The sequence below is a fragment of the Acartia tonsa genome, chromosome 14 (genome assembly GCF_053477335.1).
Source record: "Acartia tonsa isolate MP-2025a chromosome 14, ASM5347733v1, whole genome shotgun sequence".
In the NCBI taxonomy this organism is placed as follows: Eukaryota; Metazoa; Arthropoda; class Copepoda; order Calanoida; family Acartiidae; genus Acartia; species Acartia tonsa.
The window spans coordinates 25,194,891-25,219,542 of record NC_137273.1 but is presented as its reverse complement, the minus strand read 5'-3'; the positions used below and the strand labels follow the sequence as shown (position 1 = coordinate 25,219,542).

Genomic DNA, 24,652 nt, shown 5'->3' with positions numbered 1-24,652 from the left:
TGCAAATCACTAACTTTTTTGATATTGTCAAATAAAAAAAGTTCGGTCAGGTCAATGTTAAAATTCTTTATCACAATCATATCTATCCAATGCCTAATATATTCTACTAAGACATATAAAAAGATCACTACTCCAAGTACTAAATTAAATATTTTATTGGTCATTCTTTGTTGTATAAAAAGCTTGAAGTTCTTTTAACTAGTAAATGCTATCTAAAGTTGTATTTATGACAAAAAAGTTTTTGCCATATATAACATGCAACGAAGTTGAAAATAAAAATGAAAAACTCATTAGGAAAATCCCTGGTCAAATCTTTTAATTTTAATCAATAACTTTATATTATGCACTACTACGTTATTTAAAATAGAAAAAAACTTACAGTTCACTATTTTTTTAAATGCACTTCGTGAAACTATCCCTTTCAACGCTTTTTAGTCATTTAATTTGTATGTTATTTTTATCTTTTTTACTTAGTATAATTGTAACTATGCCAGGTTACTATATGAACAACAGTACATTAGGTGCTTGTTTGCATATGACGTTAAGACTTATAAAAACATTATGTTTTTGTTTTCCAAGAAATGCTATAGGTATTATTTTTATACAAAATATTCCTATCTATTCTATTTACAAAAGTACATATTTAGAACTATGTGTTAGAAATTAATTTGTTTCTAGTATCTACTGAGTTCATTCTAGTTGAGATGTTAATTTGTTTCTTTAACACTAGCATCGTGTATTGTACTATTTACTTTAAATCAGAAGATAACTTTTCATCACGTTGTTAAGGTGTTAGCAGCATTATACAGTTGCCATATACCCTGGGTGTTCCACAATATAAGAGAGGAGATAAAGAGGTATTGTATTTTTGGGCTGGGATGGAAGGGAAGGGACATTGGGCTGTAAGTTACACTGGTATGAACAAGTTTTCTCTTGAATTGGCATAACAGTTTTTATATATCTAATTCACTCTTGATTGGTTGGTTCAAAGTAAAAGTGTCCAAACTGTTTTCCCATACTTTTTATCGGTAACATCCTCTTAGAAATATTTTTTTAATTTTGAAAATTTGAGTACCCCCTCCCCCCCCTCAAAGCTATGAACTCTGGCCGCGGCGCTTGGCACCCTTGCCTGCCTAGCCGCAGCGCTCGGCTCCCTAGCCTAAAACCTACCCTAACCTTAAATAGTTGTTCTGTGGGGGGGGGGGGTGTACTCAAATTTTCAAAATTGAAAAGAGAAAGAGGAGAACGCCTTTTAATCTACTTGGGGGGTAATTGAGGGTGAAAATTGATTCTAAAAGTACATTCTAATCTATATTTGTCAAATGCTTCCCTAATGTCTAAAGTACGTAAATTAACAAAGGCTTATCAACCGAATTTATCCGAAAAGTAGTAACAATGCTGTTTTCATACCTTTAATCCTTCTATTCATTTAAGGGAGAAGTGGTAGTTTTAGTTTACATCCCTATTTTTTTATTTTAATAATTTTCTGTAAGAACACTTCTTGTTATTTGTGGATTTTTTTTACTAAACATTAATACCTATTATGTTAAAATATCTTGGAGGAAGCTACGTAATTTCTCTCTTATAAATCGAACCGCAGACTAAAGATAAAAATCTGTTATTTGATTTCTTTTAATTAAAATGAAATACTATTAACGTCGTCTCATAGATCAGGTTTCCTCAAGGATCCTAAGGGATAAGACATTGGACGATACTCACCCCCAATACGATAAACAAAAACAAATCATACGAGGGAAAATTTGGACTCTGAAGCGTTGTACTATCTAATCAAGATTTGATAAAAGTCCCCAACGTTTTAAAGCCAAAGATTATAAGATATTGTTAATAAAACTTTGTTGACCAATGTCCCCTCCATCCCTGTATTCTCTTATTGACAGCATATCTTTTCTAAAACTATAATATTTTGTTAGTCTTTATGTGATTATAATTAAAATCTAGACTGGCATATATGATCCAAAGAATTCTAACATTACATGGTAATCTTTACAGAGTTTCATTATACAATACATTTGGTGTGTCAGTCTGTCTGTCAATAATTCGTTGAAAATCTATTATATAACTCCTTTCTCATCTGCCTTTTTTTTCTCTGGGAGATTTTCTTAGATTCTATTACAGATGTTAGAATTTCCTAAAGATTTTGTGACCAATAGTCAGATATTTTTCCTCAACTCACTTTGTCCGTGCATATTTCTCGCGACTGTGGCGGATTGGTGATAGGTTCGAATCTCCGCCCAACACTGCGTAAAACTAAAGACGTTAATAGTTCCTACTAATGCTACGTCAGGTGCGCGACATAAATAGAGAGCAAAGGAAATGCCGCCGCCCAAAACAGCAACTTATTACCATGCAGTTAGGATTTCCAGAAAAAGGTCGTACAATCAAAGGGTTGGATGTTTGAAGGGCTATTCCATCAAATAAGATTTCGTGGCGTTTCCTGTCCTTTACCCGAGGCTATATGTAAGTTGTTCTTATTATGATAGCAAATTGATTCATGGCTGAGCTTTGCTACTTATAAATGTTTTCTTGTTTGTACTATAAATGAATGATTACACAAACGTATTCAGAGAAAATAAAAACCTTGGACCAGAAATCTTGACGACAACTGATTAATTATTCGTACTTGACCTGTTTCTAAGCGCTGTACCTTATATCAAAATAATGAGACAGGGAAAGATATTCTGTTAAAAATATTGAAGTATAGCTACTCTATAGTCACTTTTTAATATTCTTGTTATTCGTCTTTTTCCTAATAGCCTTTTTTCTCTACCTTGCTCCTCTTACTATGATAAACATTCGCTATTATTGAAACTAGACCCCCCCCCCCCCCCCCTCCACCAGCATCTAGGGACTTTGCATTCGAATGAGGAGGGCTAGGCCAAATAGCTAGCTTTAAATTATCCCAAAACTTAAAGGGGTAGTTGCACAATTAATATAAAAAAATAAGTTGACGTTTTTGTAGTATCTATCGATATTTCATAGCCTTATCAACTTTCAACAGACTTCATTTCTTTTTTATTATTATGTTTATTCAGAAGTTTAGACACTGAGTAACTGCTCTACTTAATATTGATCAATTAAACCTGATATATATTTTTTGTGAATCAAAAATATGATAATATCCATAAAAGCGAAGCTTTTTAAATCGGAAAATAATGACTTTCAAATATAGGGAGTGGTAATTAACAAATTGTAGTATTTTTTATATTATTCTGTCCACAGCATTATGCCTCATTGTTAAAGAAATCATTATATGCCATAAGAATCCTTATACAAAGTTTTACAAAACCGACCATTCTTAAATGCATTACTTCCAAGACATACAGACACATTCCAAATGTAGAAAAGCTTCGCCTTAAAAAAGTAATAGTGCATTATCGTCTCGTATTTCTAATTTCTTAATTAACACTAAATGTTTTTTCTTTAACCAATTATCCTTTTCTTAACAATGTTTTCTTTTTTTGTTTAATAAGGAAGAATATTATGTTTCTAGTTCAATAGAACAACAAGAACAATAAAAACCAATATTATTTGTTCCTTATTTTCTTTAGCTTAATATTTTTAAAAACTGGTGGCCCGACAGTTTTAATTTTAAGGAATGCTTCACATTACATGGTTTTATGATATTTCTACTTTGAATTGCCTTTCAATATAAAGCCCCTAAATACTAGGGGCGTAGATGCTGGTTTGCAACAAAGGTCTACATTTTATTCACTGCTTTTCATTCCATACAGCTGCGCTACTATTCTTGTAATTGTTCTTGTTGTATTGTAAAGATACTATTATGTATGCATATCACTAGGTACATACTTGAGGGCTAATTGGAGATTATCTTTTTTATTATAGCCAAGCTACTTTATAATTCACTTTGTTTGTCCGTTAGTCAGTTTGTAACGCTTGCAGGAATATTCAATAAAGATTCCTGTGACACATGCACGTTAAGTATATAAAGGGAATTGTAGCTTTCGCAAAATTCCGTAAAGTTGTGAGTAAGATTTCAGTCAATGTGCTTATTAGGTCAAACTGTTTATAAATAGGCGTTTAATTATACTATGTGTTAGTTCAACATTAAGAACAGTTAAACTTAATAAGCCCATTTGACTGGAAGCTTGTTCACAATTTAAGGCAATATTGCGCAAACTACTATTCCCTAGTGGTCATGCTTCAAAAAAAGGCATAAACATATGAATTTTTAAAGGTTTCTTGATTTTCTTTGATTTTTTATATTCAATCTCTTTCCTTTCTTTGTTACTAGCGGCTACGCCCCTAGAGGCCTCTAGTGGCACTTTGAATGTTTTTTTTATTTAAAATATCTAATTACAGATGTTTCGTTGGAGTCTCTTTTTCGAGAGGGGTAATTTTTTTCTAGGGGCGATTTCTCCTGATAGGGTGGTGGTACCCTCCCCCAAAATAGTTATAAACCTTCCCGGGACTTATGAGAAGCTACCCTGTTAAGGAGAACCCGATCGGTTCAGCGGTGAGCGAGATCCTTCGGTACAAACACACAGACAAACACACAGACATTCTGTTACTTTAGTATAAGGATGGCAACTGAAATTTTGCTTTTTAGCTCACTTTGACCGTTTGTTTATTTCATGTTTTTTGTGCTTCGCTATTTTAGGATATTGTCATCTTACTATATTAATTTGTTTGATCACATACCCTAATTGGTTTGTCTCTACAATAACTTATTTTTGTTACTTTTCTTGATAATCCATTTGAAACTATTAGTAGAATAAAGACGGAAAGTTTAATGATCCAGGAACTAAATGAAAATATGAAACAATGGTAAAGTAATGCTAAATTTAACCTAATGGTCAATATGAGCGGCAAGGGACGTTCAAGTCGTGCCCCCCCCCCCCCAAAAAAAAAAAAAGCTAGGGCGCTGACAAAACAAATTTAATTTGAAGGGGAGAACCTTTTCGGTCAGCGAAATCTTTAGTTGTACACAGATACCTGACCTCCTAGCAACCCTTTTAAATAAAAAAGATGAGCCATTGATTATTGTGTAATTTCTATTTCTATGTTTTTACCTAGGTCCACTGTAGGTTGTTTTATGTTTCCTAAAATACCATTTCATTAAAATCTTACTTAGTTTTAAAAAATGATACTGTTTTGTTTCAGACTGGTTCTACCATAGTTATACCGAGAGGAAAATATTCAATACTACCTGATTAGACAACCACCAGTCAATCAATCAATCATCAATTAGCCCGCGAAAACTTGAAACAGCTCTCTGAATAAGTAACTGAAATATTACTTCTTGTGCTTCTTCAAAAATGTAATTACAAAAATGTTTAATGTATGTTATTAAATAAATATATAGATATAAATATATTCTTTCAATTTATTGCATAATTTATATTATTAATATTTTTTATATTGTGATTATTTTATGATTTTTATTTATTATTCGTGAAAAATTGTCCTTTAATACGATGCTGTCCACGATTTTTTAGTATGGGGGAGAACAGGTTCTAATCCAGCGGATATTAATCAGTTTTGAAGCCATACGAATTCTAAAAGAAGTAACAGCACCCCTAAAAGCGACGTGCAACAAATAAGACTGATGGACGAACTTCGGCTATGCCCCTATAGTTCTTTTTAAACATTTTTAAAAGATAAAATTTTTTCAAACTAATCCTAATGGGAAATTGCTAAAAGTTTCTAGTCTATGGAAAATGTTTTTCTATAAAAAAAGTATTGATAATGATAATGGAAATATTACCTTATTCTAACAAGCGAATCTTTTCTGCAATTGGCGTCTGTAGTCTGTACGTCTGTCAACCAACAATGCACAATATTTTAAGCAAAGCATCTCCATAATAAGGTCTTAAAATGTAAGTACGTCTTTAAACAGAATCCTGTATTTACACAATTATGCAACAAGTTTATATACAATTTGTGTATACTTTGAAAGATATATTATGCTTGCAGAGTTTTGAATAAGTGTTCATGTTCGTTTGTTCTACCGTTTGATTTCAGCGCTTTGCTTTTATTACTAAATTGTTATCCTTGTTTATCGAAATCTTATCCCTGCAACTAAAATAAAATTTGATTTACCAAGTATTTTTGTAAATTTGCTAATATTAAAATATCAAGTTTTGGTTCATTAAGCATTTCAGCAACGAAAATTTTTATAATTCTTATTCTATTTTTAATATTTTATGCAGTACTTTAATATGATTTTTACTACCGGACACAGCAGCTTAATAGTATGTGATAAAAAAAAAACAGGATTTAAGATGGAAATTTGAAAGAATTTTAAAATCTCATGATTGGGTACTAACAGTGTAGGGATGGGCATCTCGGTAACCACTGAACCGATCAGATTCTACTCTTCAGGGTTTATACCTATTGGTCCTGTGGTGGATTTAAGCTATTTTCTTGGGGGAGGGGGTGAACACCCCTAACCCCCCCAAAAAATAAAAATTCTGGGGAAACTACTCCACATAAATTATTGGCGGCAGCACCAGAAATAGATTTTTTTTTCTTAAATTTAATTTTTTTAAAATTACCTCTTAAGGCAAAGCCCCTAGAGGCTAGGGGCGAAGCTGCTAGTAATAATACAAAGCAAAAGCTGGATAATCAGATTGTGAAAACATTGTTAAATCCAAATAGAAATTTATGTTCCTGATAACTGTCTCAAACAATGGTAGACTGATCCGAAACTGATTCTATTGCCATTTATTTTTAGCACCTAAAGCTAAGCAGTCAAAGATTGTTGGTTGTCTAATGGATGTAACCCAGTGATCTTAGGTGATTAGACAATGAACGATAAATTGGTTTATATACCCAATGTGGATATACAAGATTATAATTCTTGTATGAAATTTATGTCTAAACACTAATAGTTTTGATTTAATCAACTAAAATTGATCAAACGAATTAGATAAAATGGTTTTGGGTCGAATTCACAGCCTATTGTCCCCTCCTTCCCTGATGTAAACTGTCTTCAACCATACATAATGTTTAGACTTTCCAAGTAAATTTCAATTTCTTCACTTAGTTATCAAATAATAATAAAAGCTTCTGTTTCAGATTTATTTTCAGGATATAAAAATGATTCCAGATTATATGTATGATTTTCTTGCTCAGGCTATTATTCTATCATTAATTTTATACTTTACTTGAGGTTAGATTTTTTATAGATGCGTGGTGGTACCTACCCTTCCTCAAAATAGTTATTTACCTTACCAGGGCCTATTTGAAGCTACCTTGTGAAGGAGAACCAAATCGGTTCAGTGAAAGGCGAGATTCTTCGATACTAACAGAAAGACTGACAGTAACCCTTTTATTTTCAGATAAGGATTAGCAGCAAAGCTGCTCTATCATTTTTTTGTATATCCAACCATAAGCTTTATGTGGAAATTGATGTATTAATTTAGACGGCTGAATTATTTTTTGTGAAGGTTACCCTTACCATCATCATTTACAATGCAACTAACTTTGCCCGTTGTATCGTCAATCATGCTTCGGAAGTCAATGAAATTCTACCAGACAAGTTATTTACTCATAGATAGACGGCGGAATTTTTTGTCAATAATTGTTGAGAAATAAGAATGCTCTCAATAACATTTCAAGTATCTAAACTCGTCAAATAACCCTAGTGGAACTCCCCTTTATAAAATACTTAATCTAGAATAACACTTAAAAGTTTCCTTAAAGGGCTAATATAGTTTCAATATTATATGAGCTTATATGAAAGGTGCCATTACATACTTTTAAAATATCTATGTTAAATTTTAAAAATCAAAAAAATCCTTAAGTAGATTTTGCAATTTTTGCTTTTACTTCAACATATGATAAATGAGAAAGTCAACAAAATCGTTTATTTTACCCCTTTACAAGACTTTTTTTGACTAGTTTTCTTAAGTTTAATTGATTATTACATTGGCATGCATCTTAATTGATAATTAAAGTGTTTATTTTTTTTATATTATATACTATTTTATTGATTTTTTAAAAAGTATAAAATAATTTGTGTCAATTTGCGTCCGGAGTAATTACTAGGGTAAATAATACGTTTTAAAGTTTTTTTTCTGTATAAAGATCAATGATTAATTCTTGATGATATAATTACCCTAGTACGCATTTTTCAACACACACACAAACGCCCCGATCGCCAGATTTTCTCCAGAAAAAAAATATAAGAAAAAAAACACTATTCACCTATTATTTTTGTCCTCTTTAAATTAATTATAACAATTACCATATAATTTTCATACTTACATGAAATAAAATTTCTCCTGTAAAGGTTTTTTTTTTAAAAATAAAATTCATATACTTTACACTTTGTTGGGGAATATTGTCAAGGAAGAAACAATCCACAATACAAAAAAATAGATTGATAACTGATTTCCACTTTTATTACGACCATCATTTAACGAAAGCTTTTTAATTCAACCTTAAACCGAAGCCTTGTGTGATGCTAGGGTGTTTGGAGTTCTTAGGGAACCACACTTATTACATAAATTTATCCTGAGAATGTTCAGGTTTTAAGCTATAACAGACTTATACATTTGGATATGTCAATATCTTAAAGTTACTTATAATCTATGGAATTGCACGGTTTTTTTAAGCCCATATTATATTCAACCCTTTAATTCGCCCTTTAATAATATAATTTCTTTTGATAAGTTTTACCTTTGCAAGGAAATTAGTTTTATTGCAGGAAGTTTGGCTACTCTATAACTATGATACAATGATCGTTCGACTGTTCATGACAAAGTGAGAATTTGGAATTCTTCACTTAGGCCCCAGAACGATTTATTAATACCGGATTTTCTATCTTAACGTTACGGTGGTTTGTAGCGAAGTTTTTGTCTGTCTGTCGTTCTGTCTGTTATGTTAGGTAATTGCTGATTTTTATTATTGAAAAAGAAAATAATTTTATTTTCTAATTCACTCCTCTTATCACCTCACTTCCTTTTAACTTCTCGTCCCCCTCGGGTTTTCTTTCTCAGAACTTTTTATTTTTATATATTATTTTTTCTTTTTCATCTCTTAATGTTCAATTGTAAATTTTGCTTCTATTGCACGTAATCGTCGTTGTTTTTTTTTATCTAATAATTGTACCGAAACTTTTTAATTATCCCTGCGCTACTTAATAATTCATTTGTCCTTGTTTAGTACTGACAAGTACCTAGAAAGTACACACAAGGAATAACTTTGTTCTCTAATGTCTAGATTCATTTTTGTTAGTGTAGTCATTCTTTAGGCAATATACACGAAATGAGGGGACACTGGACCGTAAACGATAATGGTACCAAATGTTTTGGAAACTCATTACCTGGAAAAAAAAGTCTTGATATTTTGTTACAAACCAGCAGTGTCCGAACTTTTCCACGAAAAATTTCACCTATTTATAGGGATGATTTTGTCAATTTTGATTCAGCTGTACATAAAATTTATAAATTTTAGAAGAAAAGTAATTTGGAGTGGGATAAAAAAACAGAGCACAAATAAAAAGTATAAACACAAGTATATATTGACACACTTCTCAAGAAACTTTTTTTGTATTTTAACACTTAAATAAAACAACTTGCTACAAAATAAACAAAATGGGTTGTTATTCAACTAAAATATTTACACTAAGTTACAATTCGTCCTTTTGAAAGAGACATTGATAAAAAATCAATAATAAAGTTAAAAATAGATAGTAGATACCAATGGTCAACTGAATTCTTTTTTTTTTAATTTTCAAGTTAAACCAATACAATTCACGTGAAATTACAAACCGTTTGTCGGTTTTTAGAATAAATATCTATAGGTACAAAATAAATTTTATTTTGCAACTATATAACCTTTCTTATCTTATTAGAATTTAGATACATTTTAATCTGAGTTAAGTGTTATAACTTGCGGCTACGCCAATCCTCTTTAGGGGGGAACTTGATGGAAGGGGTTGGCCAGAGGACTTTACACTTTAAATTCTAATTTTTAAAAAGAAAAAGTATAAACAAAATATTACGGGGGATCTTTTTTTTCTAGGGGCGGTGATTTTTCTTGGGGTGGTACCGTGGTGGTGGTACCTTTCCAAAATATAGTTTGCTATATTCTTCGGTACAGGCACAGAGATGGGGTTTTAAAAAATGCCGCGTTTTTTCGACAATTTTTTCGACATTGATTGATTGAACGAAGACGATGGTATTTCAACACAGAGTATACAACTTAAGAATTCAAAATTTTAAAATTATTATTTTAGCCATTTGTATAATGTCTAATACAACTTAAATCCATTTTCGCTGCATATTTATTAATGCATCTTTTTAAAATTGTCGAAAAAACGCGGCATTTTTTAAAACCCCATCTCAGATCCTGTTACTTTTATATATGTAAGGACATATTTATAAAAATAATCAATTGCATGAAAGTTACTCCAAATATTCTGAATATGTTTTTAATCTCTGTTTTACACTCTTCGTTTAAAAAAATAAAATAAAAATACATTGGGTTTAATTTGTTTAGGTAAAAGTGCCAGATGGAAAGAAAACTTACAAATGACGCAAGTTAATTGTTTTTGTGTTTTTTTCAACAAAATTAAAAACTTAGGGTAAGGGGGGGGAAATTTCGGTTTTTTTTCGGTTTTTTTAAAAAAATGGGGTAAATATTAATATTTTCAAATGAAACCAAGACCAGTAGAAAGCTTACGGAAAGGACTATCAGGTCCTAAAAGGACATTATCCTGGGACTTTTAGAAGTTGGCCGAAATTGACCGCAAAAAAAGTTACCGATATTTCCCCACCACCGGGGGAAATATCGGTAATTTTTTTCAACCTAAAAAAAATCGATGAAAAACGGCCAAACGGTCAGTCGAACATAAATAATCATAATTAGTATAGGTTATAGGGATTATCCACAAAAAGTTTCATAATGATCAGACTATTCCTTCTATGTTAAAAATGAATTTTTTTGAAAGACGCGAATTTTCGATTTTTTTTTTCGAAAATTTTTTTTTAAAAAACTTAAAATTAATATAAGAAAAAAACGTATTTTATTACTTTTTAGGCCTGATCCTAAACAAGCTCACATTGAACTATAGATTTAGCCCAAAAAACATGAAAATTGATTAAAAATTGACCTCAAAAATTGAATTTGAAGCAAAAGTGTCATCTTTGCAAAAAATCTTGACTACATTTTAACCTTTAAAAAATCGATGAAAAAAGGCCAAACGACCAAACAAGCGTAATAAATCATAATTAGTATAGGTGATTGGGATTAACCACATCAAAAAAAATAAAGATCAGACTATTCCTCCTATGTCAAAAATATTTTTTTTTCAAAGGACCAGAAATTTTGATTTTTTCCTCGCAAAATTTTGATTCAAAAAATAAAATTAATTTTTTTTTGTTTTTTATCTGTTCTATTCATTTTTAGGCCTAATTCTTAAAAAGTCCATATGGAATAATATATTTGAAAAAAGAAAACATGAAAACATGACCTTAAAAGTTGAATTTTAATTTCTTTTGAAATTACCGATTTTTCCCCCGGCGCCAACTTATGTCATTTTTGAAAAAAATATTAACCCGATTTTAAAGCTCTCAACGGATTTGGAAAAAGCGGGCAATTTCTAGTTCAAAAAGTTTTTCATTTCAGCTCTAGGTCTTACCAATTTTTGTGTAGGTCAATCTTTACACACCTACTAAAAAATTTTTGGAAAAAAAAAAATTTTTCGTCCGACTTTGAGACCCAATAAGTACCCTTAATATTCATCTCACAAAAAATTCATTTTATACTTTTTTGTAGGCAATTTAATAAGGAACAAATTTGCTTTTATGTTTTTTTCTGTCATTTGAAAGGAACATGGAGAAAAAGGTCATTTAATGAAGGTAGGTCGAAATTACCGAGAATAGCCCCTTACCGAAACTTCCCCCCCCTTACCCTACCTACATTTAAAAAAAAAAAATGTTGTCCATAAAATTTAAGCTTTATCTAAAAAGAAAACATGACGTGTTCCAAAAAAGTGACTGTTGAGTTTTAAAAGATTTAAAAATGAGTTTTTCTTTTTCTTGTTATTTACTTCTGGTTAGATTAGTTTTTATTGGTTATGCAGGGGTTATAAATATGAAAGAATAATTTATAGTTCAGCTACGCTACAAAAATACTAGAGAACCTTTATTTTTATTTCCTATTTTTGTTAAGCCAAGAAAAACAAATAAAAAGTATTGAGAAAAGAAAAAGTTTTAGTAAACTAAATAAATAAAAGCTGTTACTCTAAACTTTTAAATGAATATTTGGCTCGTTGTTAACAGTTATAGAGTCTCGACCACAAAGTTTTTTTTATCCAATCTTGACAAGTGAGGTATTTTTGGAAAGAGGAATATACATAGAAAACGCCTATGTAAATTAGAAAATCCGCAGAAATCATATTTGCAAGTTATTTGCAAAAATCTGCAATGTTAATTTGCAAAATTGATTTCATGCCTTAAATGACTTATTTAGAAAAAAATCTTTTTATAAAATGTGTTTATCTATAAGTTTAGAACATACCTAAGGCAAAAAAAAATTCTTTAGTGTTACTTTTTTCACCTTATGTATGAAAAAAACAGTTTTTCACAATGTATGATAAAAAAAGGTATAGAAACAAAAAATATGTTTTTTCTTGATGTAAACACAATAATTGGCATAAAATCTGTCATCCTGAATGTAAAAATCAGATATAGAATCCTTTTTAGAGCAAATATAGAGCAAAAAGTAACCAAGACATTTTTGCAAAGTATGAAAATCTAAAGAAAATAGTTCTTTTTGATTTTGATATACATATCAGATAAATTTATATAAAATTAGTGATCAAAAATTATAAAACAAGTTATAACTTTTTTCAACCCTATCATTAATTAAAATGCACTTTTAAGTTTACTCATTACCAAAGTTGCACATAAGAACTCTTTTTATTAAGTTATTAAACAAAATAAATTCACATCAACAATTAGACGTTTTTTATAATTCAGTAGACCATTTTGTAGTTGTTTTTTTGGCCTTTATTTTGTTTAATTACTTCATAAAAAAAGTTTGAATGCACTACTTCGATAATTCTTAAACCTTAAAGTGCAATTTAATCAATGACAGTGTTGAAAAAACTTATAACATGTTTTATAGTTTTTGATCACTAATTTTATATACATTTATCTGATATGTATATCAAAAGCAAAAAGAACTATTTTCTTTAGATTTTCATACTTTGCAAAAATGTCTTGGTTCCTTTTTGCACTATATTTGCTCTAAAAAGGATTCTATATCTGATTTTTACATTCAGGATGATAGATTTTATGCCAATTATCGTGTTTACATCAAGAAAAAACATATTTTTTGTTCCTATACCTTTTTTTATCACAAAATGCGAGAAACTGCTTTTTTCATATATAAGGTGAAAAAAGTAACACTAAAGAAATATTTTTTGCCTTAATTATGTTCTAAACTTATAGATAAACACATTTCATAAAAAGATTTTTTTCTAAATCTGTCATTTAAGGCATGAAATTAATTTTGCAAATTAACATTGCAGATTCTTGCAAATATGATTTCTGCGGATTTTCCAATTTACATAGGCGTTTTCTATGTATATTCCTCTTTCCAAAAATACCTCACTTGTCAAGATTGGATAAAAAATTCTTTGTGGTCAAGATTCTATAACTGTGTATACCCTAAAAGTGTCTAACTGAGCTTATAAATACCCCTCCCCCCCTCGCCTTATTTTAAAATAAATTGAAAATATGTGGGTGGCGGGGGAGTTGATATATTTATTTTGTTTATTACATTAGGTTATTGCGTTCTGTTTAGTTCAATATGGTTAAGATCCTCGCAAGGGTTTTCATAGAGAAAAAAATTACCCTAAATATCTTTTTAAATTATTTTGAAAATAAAGGGGGGGGGGGGTCAATCCTCAATCGACACTTTGTGGGGCAGCACCAAATACTTAGGCATTTTATATCTCGGTGAGGTATCTGCGTCACTTTGCTACTATTTCTAATAATTTTTAAATTATCATTTTTACTTTTATATTCTCGTCGTGTGTATGTAAAAGTTTGTCTTAGTATCTGTTGTTTCAATAGCTCTTTTTATACGTTTTTTTCAGTTGTTGTAGAAGTAGTTTGATGGATATGCGTCAACGTATTAGGGAGCATGTCTCACATATTATAGCCGTTTTTAACAGATTTTGTAAAACTTTACAACTAAAACTTGTAAATATCTATGTGGTTTTAAAAAAAAATTTTCAGTTTTTATTCGGTTTTAATCTTTGTCTACTTGACAATTCTTCTAAATATAAATAGAATAATAAACTTAGGGAGATTATATTGGGCTACCCGCTCAGGTTAGTAAGCTTTATTTAATTGTCAAGAAAAAAAGATAATGGACCCTAAATAGTTTTTGAGAAATCGGTTAAATAGGAAGACACTTGAGGTAGGTGATGCTCAATAATTAGTTTTTAAAAGTCTTACCTAATACCTACTTCTATGTCAGATGTGCAACATTATTAGCAAGAACATTATTAGCAAGAATAGGGGGATAACCTAGGCCCTGACCAGGCGATATTCATTACCAAGTTAAGTTAGTGCTTCTAGACAAAGCTTGTGTAATCAAAAACATAAACCTTATTTATAAAAAAATATTTCGTGATTTTCCTTCAGTTTTTGCATAATTTCTTTCATTCTTTTCTATTGACTATTAACAATGAACATCTGCTTTAAAAGCCATTTTGTACTTTAGTCCATATCACGATTTTTTGTGTTTACTTATGGATGTTTATGCTTAAAATGATATAAAAAAACTTCTTTTATTAGGTAAAGGATTCGTGAATATCTGTTCTTTAAACTCACGTTTAATTTACTTTTTTATTGCTTATCCATGTTTTTTGACCCTACAGTACATACGTATGTCATCCTTGTTTATCCTTTTAATATTTCTTTTTTTGATTTAACTTATAACCATTTCTCTACAAATGAAAATATTTTTTTTATAGATATCGGTAATTCCAGGATCTGATTATGTACTTGTGCAACCAAGTAAACACTTCATGGCAAATAAAAGGACTAAATACAAGTTCAATCTGGAAACTCAGGTAGAAAGGGAAAAGTAGGTTGCGGGTAAAATCCGTAAAGGTTGTGTGTTTTAAGTTAAAAAAGAGTAGTAGAACGATAAAAATTATGTTAAATTTTGTCTATAGTTCTTTTCAATAAGAAATACACATATTTAGTGAATATTATTGTTCTACTACTATTTTTAAGCCTTAAAACACACACCTTTACGGATTTTACCCGCAACCTACTTTTTCCTTTATCTACTTAGTGATCATTATTAGCCTAGCTTAAAAATAGATTATCAGTTATAACTTATTTTCCACGACTTGACCCACTACCTTAAAAAAGCGAGCATGGGTACATTATTTTTCTTAAGGCAGACGATGCAAAAGATTCAGAATCTTTATTTCTCGATGATTTTACATTTTCTTTATGCTTGAATCAGCTTGGACAACTCAACCTGATATACTCAAAAAAACCTAACCTAGACTTGACTGGTGAAGTAATCTACTCAATAAAATATTATTTTCTAACATACATTTGTTTGTGATTAAAAAATGATAAGAGTATATATGATATTTATAAAACTAACATAGGTAGGTATAAAAAACACTTATGATATTATATTTTATAACTTGACAAAATATTATTGGATATTCACAAATGTTTTTGCATAAAAAGAAAAAGAGTATATGATTATTGCAAGGCCATTATTGTAGATTTTACAATGGTGTTTAATACTTTGGCTCTGACTTGCTGTTATTGCAATGTTTAAAAAACTTCTTTTCTAAATGTAAAACCAAATTCATCACATTTAACCCTTAAAGTTTGAGCTAAACTTGGGTTGCCACAAAAGAAAACTGTTATCTTGCCAACATTCTGTTTCTTGAGCTGAGCAAATACTTTATTCCAGTTTGGGCGACCTGCATTCAGCTTTGATCTGAGGCCTGTCACCAAATCTCGCTTTTCCTGATTACAGGGATAAAATATCAAGAAATGAGCAATGCATTAGACATTTTAATGATAAAAATAAGAAAACAGTTGGGGAGTAAAAATTTGAGTGTTATATAATATCTCTAGTACAGTTGGACTGTTAAATTTTTTAATTTTAAGTAAATACCTATGATATTATTGGTGCTTAATTGTTCAAAAATTCTCATGTATATAAAAGAAAACCATTATTTTATCTTTGCCTTTTTGTGATGCAGCTCCATGGCAAGTTGTAGTATAACAGCCTTCATGTCGGTCCTCTGTAATGCTGAAGTTATATACATATGCATATCAAGAAATCTTCCAATCTGTCCTCCTGATTCAGCCTGCTCCAACTCCATTTCAGCCAAAAGTTTAACAAACCATTCAAAGCTAAGTTGATCTCGATTGATCCAGAAGAAATCAACCTTTCTAAGGTTAAACATAACCTGTTTCATATCCTCAGTCCAGGCATAGTCACAGTTTGGACAGAATTTCTTGATCAACCTGTGCCTTTTCATGATTGACTGAAGAATTGAAGCAAAAGGTGTGATTCCTATACCTGTTCCAATTAATACTGCATGTTCAGCTCTATAGATGTTGCTTGAAGGGGATCCAAAAGGTCCATCTACATAAACATGTATCTTTCTTTTCATTTGTGTAACATTTTCTTGTTCATAAACATCTGTTTCCATAGAACTCATAGTACTTCCCCTTCTCCTGTACTGGACTACAGGTGAACTTAGATTTTTGACAATTTCCTGGAAATCAGATGATTTAGGTTCACTCTCTTTTCTCTTCAAGCTTTTTCTAATCTTCCTTGACATTTGTCTTCCAATATTTTGCTTGTAAAATTTCTGCTGTTCAGGCTGGAAAAAGTCCCAAACCTTGTTTGTCCATTCACCCACTCCTCTGATATGGACTGTAAAGCTGTCTTCTACCTCGGGAGCAGAACTTATGGTGAAAGGATGCCATTCAAACAAAGCAATTTCAGGAATCTTAATGAACACCCAATCTCCAGGATTAAATTTGAAACCATGTGGCCTTTTAATTATGAGATTTGTCACCTTTGAAGGGAATGTTTTACTTGCTATAATTTTTGTCTTTCCATGTCCAATAAAACTTGTTATTAATCTATATACAATCTCCAAGCAGTACACAAATGCAGGGAAAAATATCCATTTCCAAAAATCTGGACAGTGTAAAATAAGAAGCACCCAATAAAAAATATTCAGTAAATGTGTAAAGTAAAACACCTGAAAGTGTCCACTTCTTCTGACAACAGACAATGAGCAAACCGTTATCAGACTAAGTAACAAAATTAAAGCTACTCCAGTTGGGTTAGCCCATCCACCTATAAGTCCAAACACGCCAGGATTATAGGTAAAGATCCAATCTACATATGACCATGGTTTTCCAGTAATATTGCACACTTGGCAGTGAGTGATTAGTTCATGATACCCAGAAAAAATACATTCAGTTATGTTTGTTTCTTCAATCAACAATAGTTGACAGCCTGTTGGGAGATTATAGCCTATAGTAGTCCAGTCTTCACCATTCTCAGCCCGGTATTTATCTGATAGTTGTACAAACAATATAGGATCTGGCTGTATATTAATTCCAAAGTTTAGTAGGTGCATTATAGTGTGAATCCATGACAGTATGAATATAACCATGCCCAACTTTTTGTGGAAAGCTATATTGTGATCCAGGGGTAGACAAGCAGCAAGACCCATATTTCTTAGTGTTGTCATTGTGTATCTCAACACAAATATGAGAAGCAATGTTGAATTAAACAAGAGCACCCTTCCACAAGCCCTTGAGATGACATAGAATAAGTTGGGCTTGAAACCAGATAGCATTGGAAACTCTAAGAAGTATATACCACGCATAGTGAAAAGTATAATGTTTATAATAATTATTAGTGTTGAAAATAAAACCAAGGATCTGTTGTTGATAATAAATTGTACTGATAAGAAATAGGGCATTACTGCTGTAATCTTTTCTCCTACTGATTTTGTAGTAGGTTTGGGGGGTGATAGAAGCTTTTCCATACTGAGAGAAAGATTTTCTAAGAGTCCCTCATGTCTTTGAAATTGTTCCTTCAGATCATCAACAGTGATACCATTCATGCCTTCTCTTACAGAATCTTGATAAAGAACTTGTGCTAAATTATTTACTTCTTCCTCTGCAAATTGGATTCCACTCTCAAGCATACAAGCTCTTAAAACCTCACTTAGCTCATCCTGATCAATTACCCCATCTCCATTAGGATCATAAACTTGGAACAGAAAGTTAATTTTAAAGTCATCATCCTTTGTAGCAAACTGTTGCATCATCTCCATAAATTCTTCAAGAGAAACAGTGCCAGAACCATCCTTGTCAAATATTTTGAACACTCTCTCTAAGAAAAGAGTATTCTGAGATTGTAGAATATTCTTGAATTCAGATAAAGTAAATTCATTTTGTCCTTCTTTCAAGTTACTTTTAAATACAGATTCTAAGTAGATAAAGTTTTCTTCTGCTATCTGAATTGAAGACTTTTGTTTTGTCAACAAAACAACAAATGCCATTAGGTCTTCAATGTAAATCTCACGTGAGTTCCCAATACATTCAAACCATTTATTTGAAATTCCTTTTGTACTGATGATCTCATAGAATTGATCTTGTGTAATATTTGAATTCATACAAACCAAAAAAGCCACAGCATCCAAAAGGTTTACTAGATCTTCAATTTTATCTCTTCTATTCCTCCAATCATTATTCATGCATGCTTCTTTGAGATGTGACATCCAGGTATTCTGGGTTAGATACCCATTGCTGTCAACATCAAAAAGATCGAACAAATCTTCAGAAAAATCTCTTGAATTAAAGAGGCTAAACAACAGATCCTGGTCAAATTTTAGTTCGTCTGCAAATCTTAATGAAGTTTCTCTGATAGAGGTTAGGCATCTAGATCTTTTGCCTTCCCTGCAGGCCTCTAGTTCTAATTTGGATTGTCTTCTGTCCATTCGCCAATGTTGGGCAGGAGGTTCAGCTAAAATAGTCATGTTAATTCTATTGAATACAAATATTCTTCTATGCAATAGGAAGAAGGATAAAATTAGAAGTTTGCTTAGAAAAAAATACTTCTAGCGACTTTTATTATTGAAATCTTTGTTATAAACTTCAAACTCGGCAAATAATTGAGTGTGATATTTTAGATAAAATGTAAACGTAATAGAAAATAGTTTTACCTGGATCTACAGATGATTTCTTTCTTAGCCATGTTACAGTCTTTCTTTTTAAAGACATATTATATTATCTATTATGGAAGTAATAAGTAATTTTATGTCTACATATCATTGTCTTTCAATCCTGGGCTGGCTTTTGTCAAACCAATGTTTAAATTTTTTTAAATAACAGGATAACAGGTTTTTATTATGGTCTAATATTAATCATATTAGTCTGTTTAATATTAAAAGTTAATTTTCTATTGCTATCATTAAAACTATTTTAGATCCTTATTCCTTAAATATGAATAACAGTAGTCAATTAAATAGAAATAGAAATTAAAAAAAAATTAAATAGAAATAAGTATAATTTGAGTAGTAAAGTTCACTTCTCTCAATTTACTGATAGCTTCCGATTTTAACTAAAATAATGTAACAATACATAATTTACTTGTGACACTTTTTCACACTTTGATTTATTTTAAACTAGTTATATATTTAATTTAATACAATTCACTCTTTAATCCTGGATTGGGATATAGCACTTAAAAAAATTTTTAGTTATATAAAATATTGAAGTATTTTCATTTTCAAAAATATAAGGTACATGTTTCTTTTTGCCTCGTTGGAAAATATTGTCAGCTATATTAAATTTTTTTTGAAAAGAAACCTCCATTGCTGATAAGTTTGAATTCCAAATTAATTAAAATTTATTCCTACTTTCAAGCCGTATATTTTTTCAACTTTAAAGTATGCAAATTAATGTCCCTTTAGTTTTACAGTTTTTAGATATCAAATTACTTTTAAAACAAACTTCTTTACATATTTCTTTCTAATATTTAATAATGTCATGAATTCTTATGATTCATAAGTTTATTTTATCCCCATATAAAAGAGGCAAGATTTTTGTCTGTCTGTCTATGTGTGAGTGTTTGTTTTAAAAGATCTTGCTAATGACTGCTGCTATATTGAAGCTTTTTATTGGTTTCGATGAAGTTTTTTTTCTTCTGAAAGATAAATTTCCATAGAAAAAAACAACCAATTTTTCAACTTGGTTTATTTTCTTATTAAAACAAATATTAAATGTAGTTGGTGTACCAGATCGTCCCTTTCCCCTCTTTAATTGTTCCCTGAGGTCTTTAGGAGCAATACCAATTAGAAAATCAAGCATAGGCGATTCAAACCAATCATTTACTAAGTTGATTTTTTTCCTCTAGTCATCAAATTTATGATTTATAAAAAAGTTTTGTTGTCTTTTTTTAATATATTTGATAAAATGAAATGGTTCAATTATTGTTTGCAAAGAAGGCAAAACTGAATCCAAAAGTATTTTTTACCTAAACATTTTTTAGAGAAAAAAGTACAAAAAAAACCTGTTAAATGAATGATTTTAGTAATCAAAAGTCATGATACCTACGAATAAAACTTTGTGATGTATATTACATTCAAATTTCAAATTGCATTCATTTTAAAAATCAAGGATTTCCTTTGATATTTAACCTTCATAGTTAATAAGTTGTTAATAAGTAATCTTAAGTTAAATAAAGTTCATTATATAGTCATTTAAAATGTACTTAATGCGATAATACAATGGGTGATTACTTGATTTAGCAATTGCAGGAGAATGAGTTTTATAAACTGTATTTATCTAGAAAACATAAAGCTAAGAAATTAAAGACTGTTTCTTTCAATTTAATTTCAAATAAGATTCATGCTTGAGCCAGCCTTAGAACTTACCTTTGATAATTTTTATTTTTGTATTACAAGCAAATGCTACTGCTTTTTCATATAGTGAAAACCATCTTTTGCGGAGTCAAATACAGCAGAGAATACAGAGTTTAAGTCATATTTAACCCTTTCTTATGTAAAACTATGAATATTTTAGATTTGGGAGCCAAGCAGATCTCACCAACCTATTACCAGGTATGAAATAGAAGTGCGAATAGTTCTTCTCAGGGAGGGAGGGAACATTGGATTGTTAATTATAATGGTACTCAAAGGTTTACTACAATTTTATCTTATAAGGGATAACATTGTTTATCATCATTAGGTATTATGTAGATTTATCGACCATTGTCTTATCTCCTAATATTCCTGAGCTCTTCTACTGCTGTGTGTAAAAAAACAACTAATGCTTTGTTAAATTCAAGGTGTCAAAAATGCACCATCAAAACTGATTATGTAGTTACAAACAAATGATCTCCCCTTTGTATTTTTATGTTACAGACATTATAAGGCATTAAAACCAAAAATATTTAAAGTTTAGTAGTGTTTTGATCACTTGCTCGCATCTTATGCAAAGTTTTTCTTTTGCTAAGGAGACGAAACAACCCAGACCCACTTACTGTTACTGGATTCACAACTGAGCAAACAGGTTGTAACCCTTTTTCTTTAAAATTTTAAAGAAATGTATTTACCATGGTTAGAAAAATGGGCAAATAAGTTTGAAGCAACATAGTAGTTCATAAAATTTTAGAATGGAAGCTGAAAATACGATAAATTTACATTGTTTTCAAGCAACTATAGATAGACACTAATTTTATGTAGCCTATTTTACTTTTTTTGTATCCAGATTTACACAAATGTAATTCTTATCCATGTTTTATTTTCATATTTAGAACAGACTGGTGTAATTCATAGCTACGAGGTACCAGTCAATGCTGACCCACAGGCAATACTTGGTGGTTGTAATCCAAACTTGATTTTTACCCAGGGATTAAGATTATAAACAGGGACGCCTTTTTAGATGAAAATATTATTTTTTATTTTTCTGTTTTACAGTGCAGTGCCAGGGACCTCTAAAAAGTCACCGGATCTATAAAATTTTCAAAGACCTTGCCAAGGCTAACTAAATTTCATAATATAATCTAAATCACCCCTGTTGTATAAACAGGATTTATACGGGCAAAATCTGGAACAGTTTCATCAGCTTGACCTCAACAAAACCTGTTTTAATCAGCTACAGGAACAAATAAACTGAACTGTGAACTGTTTAGGGTTTAATCCTGATATATGTATAAGTGTGTGTTCTGTGGTTCAGTAATTTCATTTAACTTAAAATTTCCGAATTTTTGGATAATTTGGATAAGGAAGAAATTTGGAAGAAATAAAAACCTTGGAATTGTTTTCCAGAATTTTTAACTTAGGAAATTTTTTTTTTTAAAGTAGAGATTATTTGTTATTTCATCACATAAATTGCATTAATCGTTGTCTTCTTTGATCTACTATATGATTGTTATTTTTGTTATGATTAAGCAGACTCAAGTTGTTGTAAGAACCTGTTCTGATAATTCTGTAGAGCAACCACGTGGTGATAAAGCCAGGAACGTATTTAAAGATTTTGATGTTGTTGAGCCGTTTTTCGGCATTTTTTTAGAAATAAGAAATTAAAATAAAAATATAATCATGGAGTGCTCTTCCCCCTTTTTTTCTAACTTTTAAGAATGGAACTTGAATATCTGTCAAAAAAATCTTTCTGTGGTAAAATTAGTGGAGAAAATGTGGAACACAGTAGTAAAGATGGTCAGTATCAGCAGTACACTTCTGGGAATGACAACGAAGAATTTGGGTAAGTTTTGGAATATATGACACTTTTCTTCAAGAGTGTGATGAGGGGTGGAGGTTGGGCTGTTGTTGATTGCAAATATTCTTTATTTAATAAGGAAATGCTTATCAATTGCATATCTTTTTTAAAAATTTCAGACTTTAACTTAAATAGAAGTTTGATAACGACCACTAAATTATCACCCTGTCCTCAAGTCAAGGCAATTTTGTTATATTTTTTGTTTCTTTTTTTGTTTTTAAGTAATGTTTTAAATAGACCGCTGGATAGCTTGGACAGAACCTATTTGAGAAGAACAGTATCTCCACAAAATTCAAGGAATGTTTCATATTTTACATATTAAATAATGGTTTTCTGTCACTGTTATTCTTTATTTTTATCATGATTTATTCATCCAAATCATTTTTTAAGTGTATGCCAACAAGTTTCGTAAGATTTTTTTTTATAAAAATTAAAACAATAGGTATTTGTAGACCAGATGCAAATGACTTCATATCGCCAGGAACGGGCACTTTTGTTAGCTGTCAAAGAGTCCTTTATGTTTTTTTTTCATGGTATGTCAATTGGACTTAATTAACTAATACAAAAAGACTTTTAAAAAGAACAGCAGTTAATAGATCAGAACCAGAATATAGTACAATGTACATATATGATTTAGAAATGGGATAGTCATGAAAATATCATTCTTACATAGAGATTATAGCACCCCTAAATAAGAATGATTGTTCATTACAACAACTTTATCAGGGGGGGGGGGGGATTTTGATACTTATGCGTAAACAGTAAAGACTTTTGAAATGTAGTTTCCAAAAAAATGTTTTTTTTTAATATAAGGAAACTACATCCCAAAAGGAATCATTTGCCAAATAACCAATTATCTCACTCCTAAGACAAAGTCTATACTCCATGTTTACGTAAAGGTGTCAGAACCCCCCCCCCCCCCCCCCCTTTATTCATATACTACTTCATTTTTGGAATTGGAAGTTTTGTAAAGATTGTACCCTTCCATTTTTTTCTCTGTCATGAAAGTGTCATAAATGGTGCAACAGACTATAGCACTGCTAACACTGAAATGGAAGGGAATCACAACATCTCTGCGACTTGTTCTACTCCTTCTGTATCAGGTTTGTCATTTATATGTATTGATTTATCCTTTCATTTTTCAGGTTATTTAAAATTAACAATGCTATGTATATTTGTGTAATGGCTCTGTTTGATATTTTTTCTATAATTTTATTTTAATAGAATTAATTCATTTTGCAGTTTTTTTAAACACTCAAGTCAAATTATTTTCAAGGTTATTCGCCAATTAAAATTAATAATAAGAACCTGACTCATTTAATATCCGTCTTTTGTTGAATAAAGAGACTGTGAAATTAAGAGATAATCTTTTCCTCCTCATTTTTATTATGAAAGAACAATAATTTATACACATAGAAACAAATAAAAATAATACATTAATACAATAATATTCATATCTTGATAATTAGATGTTTAATCATTTTATACAGGATTAGGGTATAGTCCTTTCCATGACATCGCTCCATATGGGGCGATGATTTTCTATAGCTCCTTCAAGGAGCTATAGCATAGCCTCTTATCATATGGAGCGATGTGATAGCCCCTTTTAAGGAGCGTTCATATCGCCTCTTATGATAAGAGGCTATGCTATAGCTCCTTCATGGCCTCTTAATAGCTCCTTTGAAGGGGCGTTAATATCGCCTCTTATGATAAGAGGCTATACTATAGCCCCATGATGGCTCCTTCATAGCCTCTCCATCGCCCCTCCATAGTCCTTTACCTCCAGTGCCCCTTCATCGCTCCTTCATCGCCCCTACATCGCTCCTTCATCTCTCCTTCTTGAAATTTAT

General features: G+C 30.7%; 3 protein-coding genes across 3 annotated transcripts in view; 2 read left to right on the top strand and 1 right to left on the bottom strand.

Annotated features, from left to right (window-relative positions):
* The window catches only part of LOC145306010 (uncharacterized), a 30,690-nt gene extending 25,339 nt beyond the window's left edge, over window positions 1-5,351 (top strand). The window contains exons 18-19 of the mRNA XM_080147942.1: window positions 790-857; window positions 5,143-5,351. Of these exons, the coding sequence (XP_080004068.1) occupies window positions 790-857; window positions 5,143-5,196 (122 nt within the window). The 3' untranslated portion in view covers window positions 5,197-5,351. The remainder of the gene's footprint in view (window positions 1-789; window positions 858-5,142) is intronic.
* A 154-nt stretch (window positions 5,352-5,505) lies between these two features.
* Window positions 5,506-24,652, top strand: part of LOC145306012 (uncharacterized) — a 53,876-nt gene continuing 34,729 nt past the window's right edge. Inside the window, exons 1-12 of the mRNA XM_080147944.1 lie at window positions 5,506-7,116; window positions 14,306-14,332; window positions 14,981-15,079; window positions 21,105-21,142; window positions 21,538-21,593; window positions 21,838-21,933; window positions 22,114-22,184; window positions 22,478-22,542; window positions 22,710-22,787; window positions 23,040-23,099; window positions 23,255-23,283; window positions 23,831-23,905. Of these exons, the coding sequence (XP_080004070.1) occupies window positions 7,081-7,116; window positions 14,306-14,332; window positions 14,981-15,079; window positions 21,105-21,142; window positions 21,538-21,593; window positions 21,838-21,933; window positions 22,114-22,184; window positions 22,478-22,542; window positions 22,710-22,787; window positions 23,040-23,099; window positions 23,255-23,283; window positions 23,831-23,905 (730 nt within the window). The 5' untranslated portion in view covers window positions 5,506-7,080. The remainder of the gene's footprint in view (window positions 7,117-14,305; window positions 14,333-14,980; window positions 15,080-21,104; window positions 21,143-21,537; window positions 21,594-21,837; window positions 21,934-22,113; window positions 22,185-22,477; window positions 22,543-22,709; window positions 22,788-23,039; window positions 23,100-23,254; window positions 23,284-23,830; window positions 23,906-24,652) is intronic.
* Window positions 15,561-19,421, bottom strand: LOC145306071 (NADPH oxidase 5-like). Its single transcript, XM_080148001.1, has 3 exons — window positions 19,244-19,421; window positions 16,232-19,044; window positions 15,561-16,007 (listed from the first exon to the last, which is right to left on the bottom strand). Exons 1-3 carry the CDS (start codon window positions 19,299-19,301, stop codon window positions 15,810-15,812), a joined length of 3,069 nt encoding a protein of 1,022 aa, XP_080004127.1. The 5' UTR covers window positions 19,302-19,421; the 3' UTR covers window positions 15,561-15,809.